Source organism: Eubalaena glacialis, chromosome 18 (assembly GCF_028564815.1).
Source record: "Eubalaena glacialis isolate mEubGla1 chromosome 18, mEubGla1.1.hap2.+ XY, whole genome shotgun sequence".
NCBI classification, from domain to species: Eukaryota; Metazoa; Chordata; class Mammalia; order Artiodactyla; family Balaenidae; genus Eubalaena; species Eubalaena glacialis.
Genome location: NC_083733.1, coordinates 69,527,510 through 69,545,925, shown reverse-complemented (window position 1 = coordinate 69,545,925; position 18,416 = coordinate 69,527,510). Strand labels below are relative to the sequence as shown.

The 18,416-nt window shown below is 43.4% G+C and overlaps 1 protein-coding gene across 1 annotated transcript; it reads left to right on the top strand.

The window, feature by feature from the left end:
• Positions 1-3,295: 3,295 nt before the first annotated feature.
• Positions 3,296-18,416, top strand: LOC133077810 (zinc finger protein 154-like). The gene is made up of 5 exons (XM_061172549.1): positions 3,296-3,502; positions 6,237-6,363; positions 15,600-15,608; positions 15,940-16,467; positions 16,552-18,416. Exons 1-5 carry the CDS (start codon positions 3,464-3,466, stop codon positions 18,414-18,416), a joined length of 2,568 nt encoding a protein of 855 aa, XP_061028532.1. The 5' UTR covers positions 3,296-3,463.

The following is an 18,416-nucleotide window of genomic DNA, read 5'->3' as shown; positions in this document are numbered from 1 at the left end:
TACCCCGGAGTGCAATTGCTGGGTCATGTGGGAATTCTGTTTTTAGTTTTTTAAACCTCCATACTGTTTTCCACAATGGCTGCATGGATTTACATTGCCACCAACAGTGTATGAGGGTTCCCCTTTTTCCACACCCTCTCCAGCATTTATTATTTAAAGACTTTTTGGGTTTTTCTTTTGCCGTGCTGTGCGGCTTGTGGGATCTCAGTTTCCCGACGAGGGATTTAACCCGGGCCATGGCAGTGAAGCCCAGAATCCTAACCACTAGACCACCAGGGAACTCACTATTTGTAGACTTTTTGATGATAGCCATTCTGACCTGTCAGCCTTTCTCTGTACACTTAACCCTCATTTGAAGCCCAGCCCTAGTGTCCCTTCACTTCAGGTCAAGTTGCTCTATCAGAGAGCTGCTGTGCCCATGAACTAATCTGCCAGCCTGGCTGAAACACCCCAGGCACCACCAAGGCTCACAACAAAATCCTAGTGATTCTGTAGAGCAGTGAATGAACAGCAGGCTTCAATGTCATCTTGCCTCAGTTACAACTGTCTCCACACCCATCTCATGTGCACACATTCCTCAGCATCCTTGGCCACCTGACAAATTATCCTCTCTCCCACACCAGTGCTTATGATGCCCCCCACCTTCACTCAGGTACCCAAGCTCTCTATGCACTTGTGGCACCCACCCTCCTCTTTCTGATTTGCTATTGGCATTACCATCATGTTCAGGATTCCTCCAACTAATATCAACAAAAGGTCCCCCTGGTCCACAAACCGTCCACCACGTTTTGTACATGTGTCCATCCAGAAGCCCTTCCCATAGTTCCAGACCTGTGTGTCCTGCTAAATAACTCCACTCTTTTGTTCTATGAAATATCTCATACCCTCAACTTGGCCAAAAAGGAAACTGCTGATATCCCCAATGAGAATTATTTCCACTATAGAACACCCAACACAGCTGATGGAGCTTCCATCCTTCCACCTCCCAACACGAAAAATCTTGGTGTCATACCTGACTCCTACCTTACTTTCTATCAACATCACAATCCGAAAAACCAGGCTGTCCCGTTTTAGAAATTTATTTATTTATTTTTGGCTGCGTTGGATCCTTGTTGCTGCACGCGGGCTTTCTCTAGTTGCGGTGGGCAGGGGCTACTCTTCGTTGCGGTGCTCAGGCTTCTCATTGCGGTGGCTTCTCTTGTTGCGGAGCACGGGCTCTAGGCGCGTTGGCTTCAGTAGTTGTGGCACTTGGGCTCAGTAGTTGTAGCTCACGGGCTCTAGATCACAGGCTTAGTAGTTGTGGTGCATGGGCTTAGTTGCTCCACGGCATGTTGGATCTTCCCGGACCAGGGCTCGAACCCATGTCCCCTGCATTGGCAGGTGGATTCTTAACCACCACGCCACCAGGGAAGTCTGGCTGTCCTGTTTTAAAAAACTGATTCAAAAATTCATTAACTTCTCCCACCTCCACAACCACGACAATGGCCCACACCGACAGCACTCACCCCAATGTCTTGGAGGTGAAACCAACTGGAACCTTGGATGTGGGATTTCCACCAGATAGATTCCTGGGGGCAGTACCCATCCAGCACAGTTGCAGGGATAGGACCACTACTCCAGTGGGTCTGGAAGGCAGAGCATTGAGCCAAAAAGGATTATTTATGAGCCATAAGATCTCATGATGTTTGCCTTGCTAGGTTTTGGACTTGTTTAGGACCCCTCACTCCTTTATTTCCCATTTCCCACATTTGTAATGGAAATGTCTATCCTATGCCTGTCCCAATATTACATTTTGGAAGCATGGAGCTTTTGGTTTCACAGCTGGAGAGCAGTTTTGCCTCAGGACTGATTGTACTTTGAGTCTCATTCATATCTGACTTAGATGATATGTAGATGAGTCTTTGAACTTTCTAATATCACACTAAAACTTACTATAAAGTTACACACTTTTTCTTTCATGTTTCCTTTCTGTGTTCATTGAAGAGTGTAAGCTGCATGAAAACAGAGGTTTTTGTCTGTCATGGTTCTCATGCACCTGAAACAGTGCCTGACACTATTTTGTTCAATGAAAATTTATTAGAACCGTGAATAAACATGGCACCCGAAATTCTTGTTCACTTTTACTAGTCTGGCTACTCTTAACGTCCACTCCAATTCTTTCTCCAAGCCGGTATTAATGTTTTCAAGAATAAAATCCCTACCAAAAGTTCTCTGAAGTATTAACTGTCTTCAACATCATCTACTATTTCCCCAGAGCGATATCTGCCCCTGTCTTTGAATAACTACATAAATATTAATAACTTTCCAACACCTGCATTTCAAAACTGTTTTTCTGATATTATCTCATTTCCCCATGAAGAACTCTACCTGCAATCACTAGAAAATGATAATCACTTACCAGCAAGGACACGAGATCATAAGCTTAAGATGCCCTCCTTTATATGAGTGTTCAGATACTCCCTTCCACACGTGCTGTGACTTTGAAAGTTGCAGCTATTGGCCCATACTAAAATGACATTAGTTAAGTTGCTCTCCGTTTGAGATAGATGTCTGTACACTAAAAGGAATTGAGTTTATGTTAGGAAATGGAATAAGATATTATATGGATGAAAGTGTTTCTTAATGGGTAGGACACAATCACCGACTCTATAGGCAAGTGAGAAGCTTTGTGTGGAACCGGAGGTAAAACTCCTGCTTGTCCACCTAATTTAGAATATCCATCTTCTTTCTTCACAGTCATGGCACTGTACGGACTGATTTCTCTGGCTCATAGCCTATCATAATACAACTCAGAAAACTGACTATGGCTTCAGATACATGCATTTGAAGAACAGTTATATAATGTGTCCAGCTACGCGCTGAGTCATGTCTGAATGACTCTATAATAATATGGCCATTTAGATCTGTACATTTGAGAGCATCTCAAATAATATTTTTACTTTCTGGGAGCTGACTGAGCATCACGAAGTCTGACATTTTGTCACTTTGCTGCACTTAACAACGAACAGAGCCCCTCCCTTCCTCGAGGTAGGATGATTGCTTTCCAGCATCCCTCCCGGTGCCGCGTGGCAAAAGTTCTGGTCGGTCAGAAAGGAGAACCCCCTTTGCGGCGGCTTCTAAAGCCCTGCAAACTACATTACCCGGAAGATCCTGCACCGAGGTGAGCCAAGGCACACCAGGATAAATGCATTTCCGGGAGAATTCTTCACGTCGGGGCGGGACTTCCGGCCTCCTCCTCGTGGCGGCCATTGTAACTGCCCTGGGTCTGTTCTGGCTACAGGGCAGCGGGGTGACGGGACTGAAAAAGCGCGAGAGGAGGCACTGTCCGCGCGCCACAGAGGCGGGTCTGAGGTTCGGCGACACCGCCCGGAGTGCCCCGCGTCAGGCCCGGGAGACGGACCGCAGTGCCCGCGTCCCACCTCCTCTCTCGACGCTCACGGCCCCGTTCCGCCCACGGACTGCTATGGCGTCTGCGGCGGCGGCGCTGAGGGACCCGCCTCAGGTAGACGCTCGGCCTCTGGGCCCTCACCGCCCTCACCCCACCAGACACTAAAGCCCCGAGTGCGGGGCGCCTGCTCATGTGCCCGCAGCCCAGGCTGTGTCCAGGACTGTGAGGCGGTCCTGGGTGGGGCCCTGTTTCTGACAGTGTGATGGCACGTGGGAGAGGGTGGCATGCGGAGGGACCGGCAGGTGCAAAAGCTTGGAGGTCGGGCTGAGGCGGGAGGATTCGGGAAACCTGGGGTCCATCTGATGTCTGCAGGAAACAGAGTGAGCCGGAGTGGCACCTGGACCGGCAGAGAGGTTGTTCCTTTTTCTGAGGGACCTGGAGGCCGTGGAGGTTAGTGGACAGAAGAGGGACACATTATGTGTTAGGGTTTTAAAAGTTATCAAAATGCTGCTTAGAGAGGGAACAGACTGGAATGTGGGTAACGAAGACATTGAGACAGAGAGAAGTAGAGCCTTTGTCCAAGGTCAGAGATCTGGTAAGAGGCAGCTCTAAGATTGAAACCCAGACATTAGTAAGTTACCCGAGGTCCAGGTTCCAGGGTCGGGTGGGAATACAGGGGAGTCCTGCGCACATGGAGCCCAGCCATGGTTGCCTTCCACTTCCCACGTGTTCTGAACGTTGAAAAAGCACTTAGGGATCCTACACAAGGCAGGAGAGGGTGTCCCAGTCCCTCACTGGTAATGACACCACCCATAGGGTGGCTGGGTATTGTGTCTTGAGAGTCTTCCCTTGATATATTCTCAGCTCTTAGCTCTGCGGGCCCTGAGGATATTCTCAAGCTGTGGGTCCTGTGTGCAGGACAAGGGTAACATACAGGTGTTCACTTTCCTGACAACCTGTGTAAACTGTTGGAACCTGTACGGAAGGTTATCCCAGGAGCAGATACTAGCATGTGCAAATGCTTGGAGGTGTGACTGAGTTGGGAACAGGGTACAGCCGGTCTTCATTCTTTCGGTTAGGAACAAAGAGCAGGGGACCTGGTAATTAGGCCTATGATGTGGCTGTCTGAGAAGTTGGGCATCATTTATGGAAGTAATGAGAGGTTTGAATAAGAGGAAGTGTTGGTACTAACCAGGGTTCAGTAGGCTCCATTTGGCTGGAGAGAAGGGAAAAGACTATGGAGTTAAGGAAGGAGGCAGTGAGCCCAGGAAGAGCTTACTGTTGTAATCCAGGTGAGTGTTAAAGGAACAGAACTGTGGCCATGAAGGTAGGAGACAAGTTTGGATTCTAAGTACATTTTTTAAAAAGAGCCAAGTAGATTTTTGGATGTTGTAGGTAAGGGAGAGGTTAGGGATGACTCCAGGGTTTTTGGCCCTAGGAGCTGAAGGAATGGATCCTTCATCAACTTGGATGTGACAGATGCAGTATGTTTATTTCCTTGTGCATATCAGAAATTTTGTTTTGGTCTTTTTATGGGTCTGGGGTGTTTCAGAGTACAGTGAGTGGAGCCATCAAATGGGCAGCTGGACATATATGTCTGAAATTTAGGGAAGGGCTCCGGATGGAGACTTTCAAGAGTGGTTGCTATTATAAGGACCAGAGCAGAGATGTGGATGACATTTCAAAAGTAGAATGCAGGTTAGAGTCGTAATGTTATTAGCGCGTCAGAAAGACTAGGGTGCATGCCAATGAGTGGTTCTCTTGCTTAGCACCTGGTTGAGGTTCCTGAGTATAACAAACACAGGTGAGAGAGAGAATGGCTCTGGATGGTCTGGGAGAGAAGATGATCTGGCAGGTGGCCAAGGCTACCATGGGATGAATGGGTGCAAAATACGTGGTTTGGGAGGCAGAGAAATAATTGAGACAATTTGACACTGAGGCCAGGGCTCCTGCTAATTCACTACTGTCCAGATTCTCCAGAATTGTGTAGTGAGCCTTGTTGGGGTCTAGAGTGTTTTAGTCTTGCTGGTGGATAAGATCCAGGGTAAATGGAGTCACTTGTGAAAGTCGTTATGCCTGGCAGGGCGATTGTAAGGGCTGGGGTTGTGAGGAAGTTTGAGTAGAGAGAGGAGGGTTGTGACTGTTGAGGGGACAGGCAATCAGACAGTGCATCACAGAAGTAGAAGAATGTCATGGGTGTCTGTAATTCACATGTGGTTCTGAGTGGCTAATATTGAAGCAAGGATCAGAAGCAGGTGGAGAGGCCTGCAAAGCTGCATGTGGGACTTTCCCTGGTATTGGGATTCATCAGAGGTCTCGGATGGTACTGAGTCGTGTTTGAGTGTCAAGGACTCTCTGGAAGCTATGGGCCACGTTTATGAGTGAGTAGAGGGAAATGCCTGTGTTGTAGAACAGGGAGGTGGCAGACTGGGAGTGTAGCCCTGGGGAGTGATGATGTTAGAGAGTGAGAGTCTACAGAATGATGTGCTGATAGCCCCATGGCCCTGGTATTGGGGACTTAATGGTGAAGCATGAGCCCATGTTTGACTGTGTCTTGTATGTACAGTCTGGGAGACTCCAGGGGAATTGCTTGGCAGGAGGGATGGGGCTCTGCTAGCCAGGCCCAGAGCTTACATGGCATCTATATGTCTCCCTGACTGTTATTGCTGAGGGCTGAGCACAGTGGTTCATGGGACCTGAGGAGAGAGTGAGCATCAGTAGCACCAGGTCCTGGTATCTCCTTTGAGGTGGGAAGCTTGGGAGGAGGATGATAGTGGGGTAGATGTGTGAGGTGATGGACTGTGGGTTCTCAGAGTGTTCATTTTTTCATCTGTCCCCATGTTGACAGGATAGTATGACCTTTGAAGACATTGCCGTGTACTTCTCGTGGGAGGAATGGAGGCTCCTTGATGAGGTTCAGAAGCACTTGTACCACGATGTGATGCTGGAAAACTTTACACTCATATCCTCACTGGGTAAGACTCTCACAGCCTTCCCAGTGACCTGGAGTGAGCTCTGTATTCTGGCTCACCCCCCTTTTCTGTGGGGGTGCTCTGTCCTTGTGACATGTGGACCTCAGGCACTGCTTGTTTCCACAGCTTTCTGGGTAGTTGCTGTGGTAGGTATGCCTGGGTTGTTCGCACTCCATTCTTCTCTCCCCTGCAACGCCAATATTTGCTGTACCGGATCCTCACTGGGAAGAATTTGAGGTCTGTAGTCCTGCAGTGCGTTTAGTGATCTGTACCATCTTGTAACTGAAGGTTTGTGCTTTTTGAGCAACAACTTCCCATTTCTCCCATCCCACAGCCCCTGGCCTTCTACTCTCTGTTTCTGTGAGTTCAACAATTTTGTTTGTTTTAAATTCTACATGTAAGTGATATCATACATTATTTGGCATAATGTCCGTCTGGTTCATCCATGTTGTCCCATATGACAGGACTTCCTTTGTTTTTAAGGCTAAATAATATTCAAGGCATGCATGTGTATGTGTGAGTATATCACACCTTGTTTATCCATCCCTACATGGGTGGACACTCAGGTTGTTTCCATATCTTGTGTATTATCCATAATGCTGCCGTGAACGTGACAGTGCAGGTTATCTTTTCCCCATTGGATTTCATTTCTTTTGGCTATATTCCAAGCAGTGGGACTGCTGGATTTTATGATAGTTCTGTTTTGAATTTTTGAGGAACTTCCATACTGTTTATTCATAATGCCTGTACCAGTTTATCTTGCTACCAAGTGTACAAGGGTTCCCTTATCTGTATACATTTGCCAACCCTTACCTCTTTCTTTCTTCCTCCCTCCCTTCCCTTTTCTTTCTTCTTTCCTTCCTTCTTTCCTTCCTTCCTTCCTTCCTTCCTTCCTTCCTTCCTTCCTTTCTTTCTTTCTTTCTTTCTTTCTTTCTTTCTTTCTTTCTTTCTTTCTTTCTTTCCTTTCTTCCTTTCTTCCTTCCTTCCCTTCCTTCCTTCCTTCCTTCCTTCCTTCCTTCCTTCCTTCCTTCCTTCCTTCCTTCCTTCCTTCCTTCCTTCTTTCCTTCCTTCCTTCCTTCCTTCCTCTCTCTCTCTTTCTTTTTCTTTCTTTCTTTCCTGGAGTATTGGTGCTTTACAGTATTGTGTTAGTTTGTACTGTACAGCAAAGTGCATCAGCTATACATATATCCCCTATTTTTTGGATTTCCTTCTCATTTAGGTCACCATAGAGCATTGAGTAGAGTTACCTGTGCTATACAGTATGTTCTCATTAGTTACCTACTTTATACACAGTATCAATAGTGTATATATGTCAATCCCAATCTCCCAATTCATCCCACCCTCTTGTCTTTTTGATGATAGCCATCCTAACAGTTATATAGTAATATCTCATTGTGGTTTGGATTTACATTTCCCTGATGATTAGTGAGGAAGAACAATTTTTCATATACTTGTTAGCCATTTGTATATCATCTTTGGAATAATGCCTAATCAGATCCTCTGCCCATTTTTTTTTTTTTGTAAAAACAGGTACAAAGTTTATTGCTAGAGACATAGCACAACAGCAAGTGGGAGAGCACACCAAGAAACAGTTTGCTTAGTTAAGACCCTCTGCCCATATTTTAATCAGATTATTCTGTTTCTGCTGATTTGTATGAGTACATTACGTGTTTAAAATATTATCCCTTTATTAGGTACATGGCTTGCAAATATTTTCTCCCATTCTGTAGGTGGCATTTTTATTTTTTTGACTGTTTCTTTTGCTGTGCAGAAAAGCTTTTTCGGTTGATGCAGTTTCACTTGTTATTTTTTTTCCCTGTACTTTTCATGTTGTATTAAAAAAAAAATCATTACCAAGACAACTGCCAACTAGCGTATTCCCTGTTTTTTTCCCCCACGGAGTTTTACATTTTCATGTATTCTGTTTAACTCTTCAATCTACTCTGAGTTAATTATTAGTAGTAGGGGCCTGGTTTCATTGTTTTGCATGTGAATATCCAGTTTTCCCAACACCTTTTATTGAAGAGACTGTCCTTTCCCCATCCTGTGTTCTTTGCACCCTTGTCAAAGATTAGTTTACCATATATGTTTGGGACTTTTTCCTGGGTTCTTTATCCTGTTCCATTCCTCTGTGTGTCTGTTTTTGTGACAGTACCATACTGTTTTGATTACTGCAGCTTCACAGTGTATTTCAAAATCAGGACGTTTGATATCTTCAGCTCTGATCTTCTTGCTCAAGATTGCTTTGGCTCTTTGAGGTCATTTGTGGCTTTAGGATTCATGTTCTATTTCTGTGAAAAATTCCATTGTGATTTTGATAGGAATTGTATTGAATCTGTATATCGCATTGGGTAGTGTGGACATTGTAACATTATTAATTCTTCCTATACAAGGACATCAGATATCTTTTCATTTATTTGTGTCACTTGCTTTTATCAGTGTCTTACAATTTTCAGAGTCCAGATCTTTTACTTTCTTGGTTAAATTTATTCATATATACTTTATTGGTTTTGATATTGTAAATGTGATTGCTTTCCTAGTTTCTTATTCCGATATTTCATTCTTAGTTTATAGAAATGCAACTGATTTTTGCATATTGATTTTGTGTCCTGCAACTTTACTGAATTTGTTTAATATTTGTAACAGTTTTAGGGGAGAGTCTTTAGGGTACTCTATATATAAGATCATCCCTTCTGCAGACTCAGTTTTACTTCTTTTAAGATTTTATTATTATTACTTTTTTCTCTTGACCAAGTGTTCTGGGTAGGCCTTCCAGAACAATACTGAATAGAAATGAGGACAGTGGGCATCTTTTTTTTTTTTTTTCTTAAATAAATTTATTTATTTATTTTTGGCTGCATTGGGTCTTCGTTGCTGTGTGCGGGCTTTCTCTAGTTGTGGCGAGCGGGGGCTACTCTTCATTGTGGTCAGCGGGCTTTTCATTGCAGTGGCTTCTCTTGTTGCGGAGCACGGGCTCTGGGCGCATGGGCTTCTTCGTTGCACTGCGTGGGTGCAGTTGTTAAGAATCCACCTACCAGTGCAGGGGATATGGGTTCGAGCCCAGGTCTGGGAAGATCCCACATGCTGCAGAGTAACTAAGCCCGTGTGCCACAACTACTGAGCCTGTGCTCTAGACCCCATGAGCCACAACTACTGAGCCCACATACCGCAACTACTGAAGCCCGTGTGCCTAGAGCCCGTGCTCCGCAACAAGAGAAGCCACCGCAATGAGAAGCCTGCGCGCTGCAACAAGGAGTAGCCTCTGCTCACCGGAACTAGAGAAAGCCCGCATGCAACAATGAAGACCCAAGGAAGGGAGGGAGGGAGGGAGGGAGGAAGGAAGGAAGGAAGGCAAACAATGGCTGTATTTCTCTGCGCTGTAAAATATATCCTTGTTGCTTAGCTTGTTGGGAGATTTTTTTTTTTTTAATAAATATACTATATGTCTTTTTTTATATATATATAAATTTATTTATTTATTTTTGGCTGTGTTGGGTCTTTGTTTCTGTGCGAGGGCTTTCTCTAGTTGCAGCGAGTGGGGGCCACTCTTCATCGCGGTGCACAGGCCTCTCACTATCGCGGCCTCTCTTGTTGCGGAGCACAGGTTCCAGACGCGCAGGCTCAGTAGTTGTGGCTCATGGGCCCAGTTGCTCCACGGCATGTGGGATCTTCCCAGACCAGGGCTCGAACCCCTGTCCCCTGCATTGGCAGGCAGATTCTCAACCACTGCGCCACCAGGGAAGCCCTTGTTGGGAGATTTTTGATTAATGATTCAGTTTCCTTACTTGTTACTGACCTATTCAGATTTTTTTCTTCATGATTTAGTGTTGCTAAGTTGTTTGTTTCAAAGAATTTCTTCTACTTTATCCAGTTTGTTGGCATTTAGTTGTTCATTATAGTTTTTTATGATCTTTGTGTATCTATAGTATCAGTTGTAGTATCTCCTCCATTTCTGATTTCATTTATTTGAGTCTCTTCTTTTCTAATTTAATGTACCTAAAGGTTTGTCAATTTTGGTTCTTTTCAAAAACCAGCTCTTAGCTTTGTTAACCTTCCTATTGTTTCTTCAGTCTGTATTTTATTTCTGCTCTGACCCTTGTTATTTCCTTCCTTCTACATTTGAGCTTAGTTGTTTTTTTCCTAGTTCCTTGTGGTGTAAAGTGAGTTTGTGTATTTGAGATTTTTATTTTTCCTTAATATAGACATTTATTGCTATCAGGTTTACTTTTAGAAATTCTTTTGCTACATCTCATAAGTTTTGGCGTGTTTTGATCCATTTTACTTTGTCTCAAGATAATTTTACTTTTCCTTCTGATTTTGTTTCTTCAACACATTAATGGTTCAGGAATGTGTTTTTTTTTTTTTAATATTCATTTATTTATTTATTTGGTTGCATGGGGTCTTAGTTGCAGCATGTGTGCTCCTTAGTTGAGGCTTGCCGGCTCCTTAGTTGCAGCACATGGGCTCCTTAGTTGTGGCATGTGAACTCTTAGTTGCGGCATGCATGTGGGATCTAGTTCCCTGACCAGGGATTGAACCTGGGCCCCCTGCGTTGGGGGCGTGGAGTCTTATCCACTGCACCACCAGGGAAGTCCCAGGAATGTGTTGTTTAATGTTCATATATGTTTGAACTTTCCCGCATTCACAAATATATTATGTTACTGATTTTTAGTTTCCAACCCTTATGGCTGGATAAGATTCTTGATATGATTTCAGTCTTCTTAAATGTGTTAAGACTTGTTTTGTGACCTAACATATGATCTCTCTTAGAGAGTGTTCTGTGTCCACTTGAAAAGAATGTATTCTGCTGTAGTTGAATTGCATGTTCTGTGTATGTTTGTTAGGTTGAGGTGGTCTAAAGTTCCATTCAGTATTTGGTCAATGTTTGAGCTAAAATGTCATTAAATATTTCCTTATTGATTTTCTATTTGGTTAATCTACCCATTCTCAAAAGATGGGTATTGGAGTCTGCTAATACTATTTCATTGCTTTCTTTTCTACTTTCCACTTTCTTAATGTTTGCCTTATACATTTAAGTGCCCTGGTGTTAGATGCATATTACTTATAATATATTCTGTTCTCTTGAGTCAACACCTTTATTATTATTTAACGACTTTCTTTCTCTCTTGTGATAGGTTTTGAGTTGAAGTTTATTTTTCTTGCCTAAATGTAGGCTATTTATAAGAATAAGCTACTGATTTTTGGTTTCCATTTGTATGGAGTTTTTTTTCAATTCCTTCTCTTTCAGCTTATTTGTGTCCTTAAAGCTGAAGCAAGTCTCTTGAAGGCTTTATCCTCAGCCACTGTGTGTCTCCTGAATGGGGAGAATTTTGTAAGGACTTTCTAATTGCCATATTGTGAATTTTTGTAGTTCCTTAGTTCCTTTTTTTCTTTCTCACTTTCTTCCTTTGTGATTTGATGGTTTTCGGTAGCAGTGTTCTTTGATTCCTTTCTCTTTCTCTTTTTGTGTCTACTGTAGGTTTTTGCTTTTGTGTTTACCATCGGGTTTGCATGAAGCATAACAGTATTGTAAGCTGATAACAACTTAATGTCAGTTCTATACAAAAAGTCCCATTTTAGAACCCTCCTACACTGTTGTTGGGAATGTAAGTTGGTGTAGCCACTGTGGAAAACAGTATGGAGGTTCCTCAGAAAACTAAAAGAATTACCATATGATCCAGTAATCCCTCTCTTGGGCATATATCCAGACAAAACATAATTCAAAAAGATATATGCACCCAAATGTTCATAGCAGCACTATTCACAATAGCCAAGACATGGAAACAACCTAAATGCCCATCAATAGATGAATGGTTTAAAAAGATGTGGTATATATTGGGTTGGACAAAAAGTTCATTCGGGTTTTTCCATAACATCTTATAGAAAAACCCGAACGAACTTTTGGGCCAACCCAACATATACGATGGGATACTACTCAGCCATAAAGAAGGAAGTTTGACATTTGCAGCAACATAGATGGACCTAGAGATTATCATACTAAGTGAAGTAAGTCAGAAAGAGAAAGACAAATACCATATGATGTCACTTATATGTGGAGGCTAATGTATGACACAAATGAACCTATCTGTGAAACAGCAACAGAATCACAGAGATAGAGAACAGACTGGCGGTTGCTAATAGGGAGGGGGTTGGGGAAGGGATGGAGTGGGAGGTTGGGATTAGCAGGTGTAAGCTGTTTTTTTTTTTTTAATTTATTTATTTGTTTATTTTGGCTGCGTTGGGTCTTAATGGCAACATGCGGGATCTTTGTTGTGGCGCACGGGCTTCTCTCTAGTTGTGATTACGGGCGCCAGAGCATGCGGGCTGTGCAGTTGTGGCATGCGGACTACAGAGTGCATGGACTCTATAGTTTGTGGCACGCAGGGTCTCTAGTTGAGCCACGTGGTCTTAGTTGCCCTGTGGCATGTGGGATCTTAGTTCCCCGACCAGGGATCAAACCCACGTCCCTTGCATTGGAGGGCGGATTCTTAACTGCTGGACCACCAGGGAATTCCCAGGTGTAAGCTTTTATATCTAGAATGAATAAACAACAAAGTCTTACCGTATAGTACAGAGAAGTATATTCAGTATCCTCTGATAAGCCATAAAGGAAAAGAATATTTTAAAAAAAGAATGTATATATATGTATAACTGAATCACTTTGCTTTATAGCAATAATTAATACAACATTGTCAATCAACTATACTTCAATAAAAATAAATAAATAAAAGGGGGAAAAGTCCCCTTTTAGTATCTCACCCCTTTTGCATTTATGTTTTTTTTAATTTTTTTATTTTTGGCTCTGTTGGGTCTTCGTTGCTGCGCGTGAGCTTTTTTCTCCAGTTGCGGTGAGCAGGGGCTACTCTTCGTTGCAGTGTGCAGGCTTATCATTGCAGTGGCTTCTCTTGTTACAGAGCATAGGCTCTAGGCATGTGGGCTTCAGTAGTTGTGGCACGCGGGCTCTAGAGCACAGGCTCAGTAGTTGTGGCGCACGGGCTTAGTTGCTCCGCAGCATGTGGGTTCTTCCCAGACCAGGGCTCGAACCCATGTCCCCTGCATTGGCAGGTGGATTCTTAACCATTGCTCCACCAGGGAAGTCCCTGAATTTATGTTTTTGATGTGACAGTTTATGTCTTTTTATACTTATAGTCATTAAGAAATAATTGTGGCTGTATTAATTTTTATTATTTTTGTCTTTTGTCATTTATACTAGTATTAAATAATTACCACACCACCATGTTACAGTGTTAGCATATTCTGAATTTGAGTATATACTTAACCTTTACCACTGTGCTTCATATTTTTGTATATCCTCCTGTTACTAATTAGTGTTCTCTTTTCAGCTTGACAAGCTCCATTTAGCATTTCTGGTAAGGCAGGTTGAATGGTGATGAACTCTCCTAGCTTTTGTTTATGTAGGAGAGTTTTTATCACTCCTTCATTTCTGAAGGACAGCTTTGCCAGATAAAGTATTCCTTAGTTGGCAGTTTTTTTTTCCTTCTGCATTTTGAATTTAATGTCCCACTCTCTCCTGGTCTGCATGGGTTCTGCTGAGAAATGTGCTTATAGCCTTACAGGGGTTCTCTTGTATGTGGTGAGTTTCTTTTCTTTTGCTGCTTTCAAAATTCTTTGTCTTTGACTTTTCAGACTTTCATTTCACTGTCTCAGTGAAGATCTTGTTGGATTGAATCTGGATGGGGACCTATGCGCATCATGTACCTGCATATCCTCACCTCTCTCTCCTGATTTGGTTGATTGTTTCCACCATTTTTTATTTAAATAAGCTTTTTGCTCCTTTCTCCATTACTTCTCCTTGTGGCACTTCTACAGTGTGAATATTATTTCCATTGATGGCATCCCATAATTTACATAAGCTTTCTTCAGTCTTTTATCCCTCTAGCTGGATGATTTGAAATCACCTGATTCAAGGTCACAGATTTTTCTCCTGCTTGATCAAGTTGGCTGGTCTCTGTTGTATTTTTCATTTCATTCATTGTGTTCTTCAGCTCCAAAATTTAATTCCTTTTTCTTTTTTTTTTTTTGTATCTTGGAACTTCTTGTTTTTTGTTTTTTGGCCACACCATGTGGCACGCAGCATCTTAGTTCCTTGACTGGGGATGGAACCCGTGCCCCCTGCAGTGGGAGTGTGAAGCCCTAACCACTGGACTGCCAGGGAACTCCCATTCTTGGAACCTGTTGATTTGTTTGTGTATTTTTTTCCTACTTTGATTGAGTTTCTGTTTGTGTTCTCCTGGAGCTGGCTGAGCTTCCTTAAAACATTTATTTTGAAATCTTTGTCCAGTTGTTTATAGATATGCATTTCTTTGGGTTCACTTGCTGGAAACTTATGCTCCTTTGGTGATGTCTTGTTTCCTTGATATTCCATGTTTCTTAGAGCCTTTTGTTCATGTTTCTGCATTTGATGGATCAGTCACATCATCCGGATTTTCAGACTGGTTTTGGTAGGGAAAGACCTTAAGTTGGGTTGGTTACAAGGTCACTGGCTAGGTGGGGTATGGCAGTTTGGGCTCTCAGAAGGGACCAGCCATGTAATGGTTCTGCAGCTGTCAGCTGAGGTCAGGGACACCAAAAATTATAGGGATTCTCAATAGCCAAGGCTGCAAGGTGAACTCACAGGTACCTTGCCCTGGTGAACCTGGAGGGTGTGACATCAGTACTGTGTTCAGATCATACCAGGAATGTTTCTCATTTACCCAGTATTTTTTTGGTTGTTGCCCGCACCACAGCCCATGTGTACCTCCCTTCCCCACTGTTAAGCCTGTGCTGACTAGTCAGTTTTACTCCACTGTGATATCTACTCTGACTTCCAGCCCAGGGACAAGCCCCATGTTTCTGGACCTCAAATCTCAGCCATTCTCTCATACCTCCTCCTCTCTCGCTCTGCAACTTTGGTCCACATGTGCTATGAGGTGTCCACACATCCTTAAATTGGCCTTGAACAGCAGCTATTCTACTGCAGTTGGTTTCTCCTGGGTTTGGACATATGCTTCTACACAGTGTCACGTCACTAGCAGAATAGGTCCTGCAGGAATCCTCTGGCATATGAACAAGTTCTAGAATATGCCTCTCTACTTGGTACTGCACCCTATCCTAATGTCCTTCCCCTGGTGTAGTGTACCATTCTTTTGCCTTAGAGGCACATTCATGCCTAGTAGCCGCTTCCCCAGTGGAATTACAAATCTCCTTTCTGGAAAAGCATCCTGTAGACTCATTCCTAGATGTGACACATTACCTTTATGATGATGTTGCCCCCTCCCTATAAAGTCAACATGTTTATTTGCATGTATTTCACCACCATTTATTTGCATTCAGGTTGCTGCTGTGGAGCAGAGGATGCAGAAGCACCCTTTCAACGAAGCATTTCTATAAGCATGTCACAGGCCAGGACTCCTAAGGCACCTTCGTTTTCCCAGAAGAACCACTCTGGTGAGACGTGTAGTCTGGTCTTGAGAAGTATTTTTCACTTGGCTGAGCATGAAGAAACACAACACAGCCAGAAAGTGTTCGGGGGTAGAATATGTAGGAAACGATTTCGTTTTAGTGCAAACCTCCAAAAACACCAGAAGCAGCACATGGAAGAGAAATCCTTCAGAAACGCTGTAGTCAGGGCCTTGTTTATGAAGAGCTGCAAATGCCATGTGTCAAGGAAGCCCTTTACCTGTGAGGAAGTTGGGAAAGACTTTCTGGCCACCTTGGGACATCTCCAGCCACAGACCCCTCACACCAGGGAGAAGCCAAATGAGATTGCCCAGCGTGAGGCAACTTTACAAAGCAGAGGAAGTCATTACAGCCGGGGAGAATGCAAGAAAGCCTTCAGCCCAAAACATGCACTTGTTCAGGACCAGGGTGTCCACCCTGGAAGACATTGTTTTGTGTGCAGTGAATGTGGGAAGACATTCAGGTACAAATCCTCATTTGTTGTGCACCAGAGAGTGCATACTGGGGAAAGGCTTCATGTGTGTGGTGAGTCTGGCAAATCTTTCAGACGAACCTCAACCCTCAATCTGCATCGAAGAATTCATACTGGGGCGAGGCAGTACAAGTGCAGCAAATGTGGGAAATCCTTTAACCAAAACTTTGTCCTTAGTTATCCCTGGAGAAGTCACATTGGAGAAAATTGTTACTTGTGCAGTGAATGTGCACAGTCTTTGAGCCGCAGATCCATCATAGTTCGAGAACGGACAGTTCACACTGGAGAAAGGCGTTATGAGTGTACTCAATGTGGGATATCTTTTAGACGAAAATTTTACCTCATTGTACACTGGAGAGTTCACACAAGAGAAAGGCCTTACGATTGCAGTGAGTGTGGGAACTCTTTTAACAATAGCTTGGTGCTCATCCTACACCAGCGAGTACATAAAGGGGAAAGGCCTTTTGCTTGCAGTGAATGTGGGAAATCTTTTACCAATAGCTCGATACTCATTCTCCACCGGAGAGTTCACACAGGAAAAAGGCCTTATGAGTGCAGTGAGTGTTGGAAATCCTTTAGTCATCAATCTTACCTCACTCAGCACTGGAAGGTTCATAGTGGAAAAAGGCCTTATGAATGCAGTGAATGTGGGAAATCTTTTATGTCTCGCCGTGGCCTCCATTATCATCAGAGAGTTCACACTGGATCAAGGCTTTATGAATGTAGTGAATGTGGGAAATCTTTTACGTCTCGCCCTGGCTTCCATTATCATCAGAGAGTTCACAGTGGATCAAGGCCTTATGAATGTAGTGAATGTGAGAAGTCTTTTACCTCTCACTCTGGCCTTCGTTATCATCAGAGAGTTCACAGTGGAGAAAGGCCTTATGAGTGCAGTGAGTGCAGAAAATGTTTTACCTCCAGCTCTGCCCTGTGTCATCATCAGAAGACTCATGCTGGAGATAGGCCTTATGAGTGCACTGTATGTGGGAAATGTTTTTCCTATGGTTCCACCCTCCGTTATCATCAGAGAGTTCACACAGGAGAAAGGCCTTATGTGTGCAATGAATGTGGGAAATCTTTTTCCTCTAGTTCCAACCTCAGCAATCATAAGAGAATTCACACAGGAGAAAGGCCTTATGTGTGCAGTGAATGTGGGAAATCCTTTATCCAAAGATGTCATGTTCTTATACACCAAAGAGTTCACACAGGAGAAAGGCCTTATGTGTGCAGTGAATGTGGGAAATCTTTTTCCTCTCGTTCCAACCTCAGCAATCATAAGAGAATTCACACAGGAGAAAGGCCTTATGTGTGCAGTGAATGTGGGAAATCCTTTATCCAAAGATGTCACTTTCTTATGCACCAAAGAGTTCACACAGGAGAAAGGCCTTATGTGTGCAGTGAATGTGGGAAATCTTTTTTCTCTAGTTGCAACCTCATTAAACATGAGAGAATTCACACAGGAGAAAGGCCTTATGTGTGCAGTGTATGTGGGAAATCCTTTATCCAAAGATGTTACCTTCTTATACACCAGAGAGTTCACACAGGAGAAAGGCCTTATGAGTGTAATGAGTGTGGGAAATCTTTTACCACTAGGAGGAACCTTCGTTATCATCAGGGAGTTCACACTGGAGAAAGCCCTTATGAGTGCAGTGAATGTGGGAAATCCTTTAGGAGAGAGTCTTCTCTCATTGAACACTGTAGAGTTCACACTGGAGAAAAGCCTTATAAATGCAGTGAATGTGGGAAATCTTTTTCATCTAGGTATGGTTTCCATTATCATCAGAGAGTTCACACAGGGTTGAGGCCATATGAGTGTAGTGAATGTGGGAAATCTTTTATCTGTAGTTCCATTCTCCGTGAACATCAGAGAATTCACACTAACCAAAGTCCTTATGAATGCACTGAATGTGGGAAGTCCTTTAGAGCAAATTCTTATCTCATTGAACACTGTAGAATTCATACTGGAGAAAAGCCTTATAAATGCAGTGAATGTAGGAAATCTTTTTCGTCTAGGTCCGGCCTCCGTTATCATCAGAGAGTTCACACAGGATCGAGGCCATATGAGGGTAGTGAATGTGAGAAATCTTTTCCCCAGAGCTCTGTGCTCCTTCAACATCCATGTTGA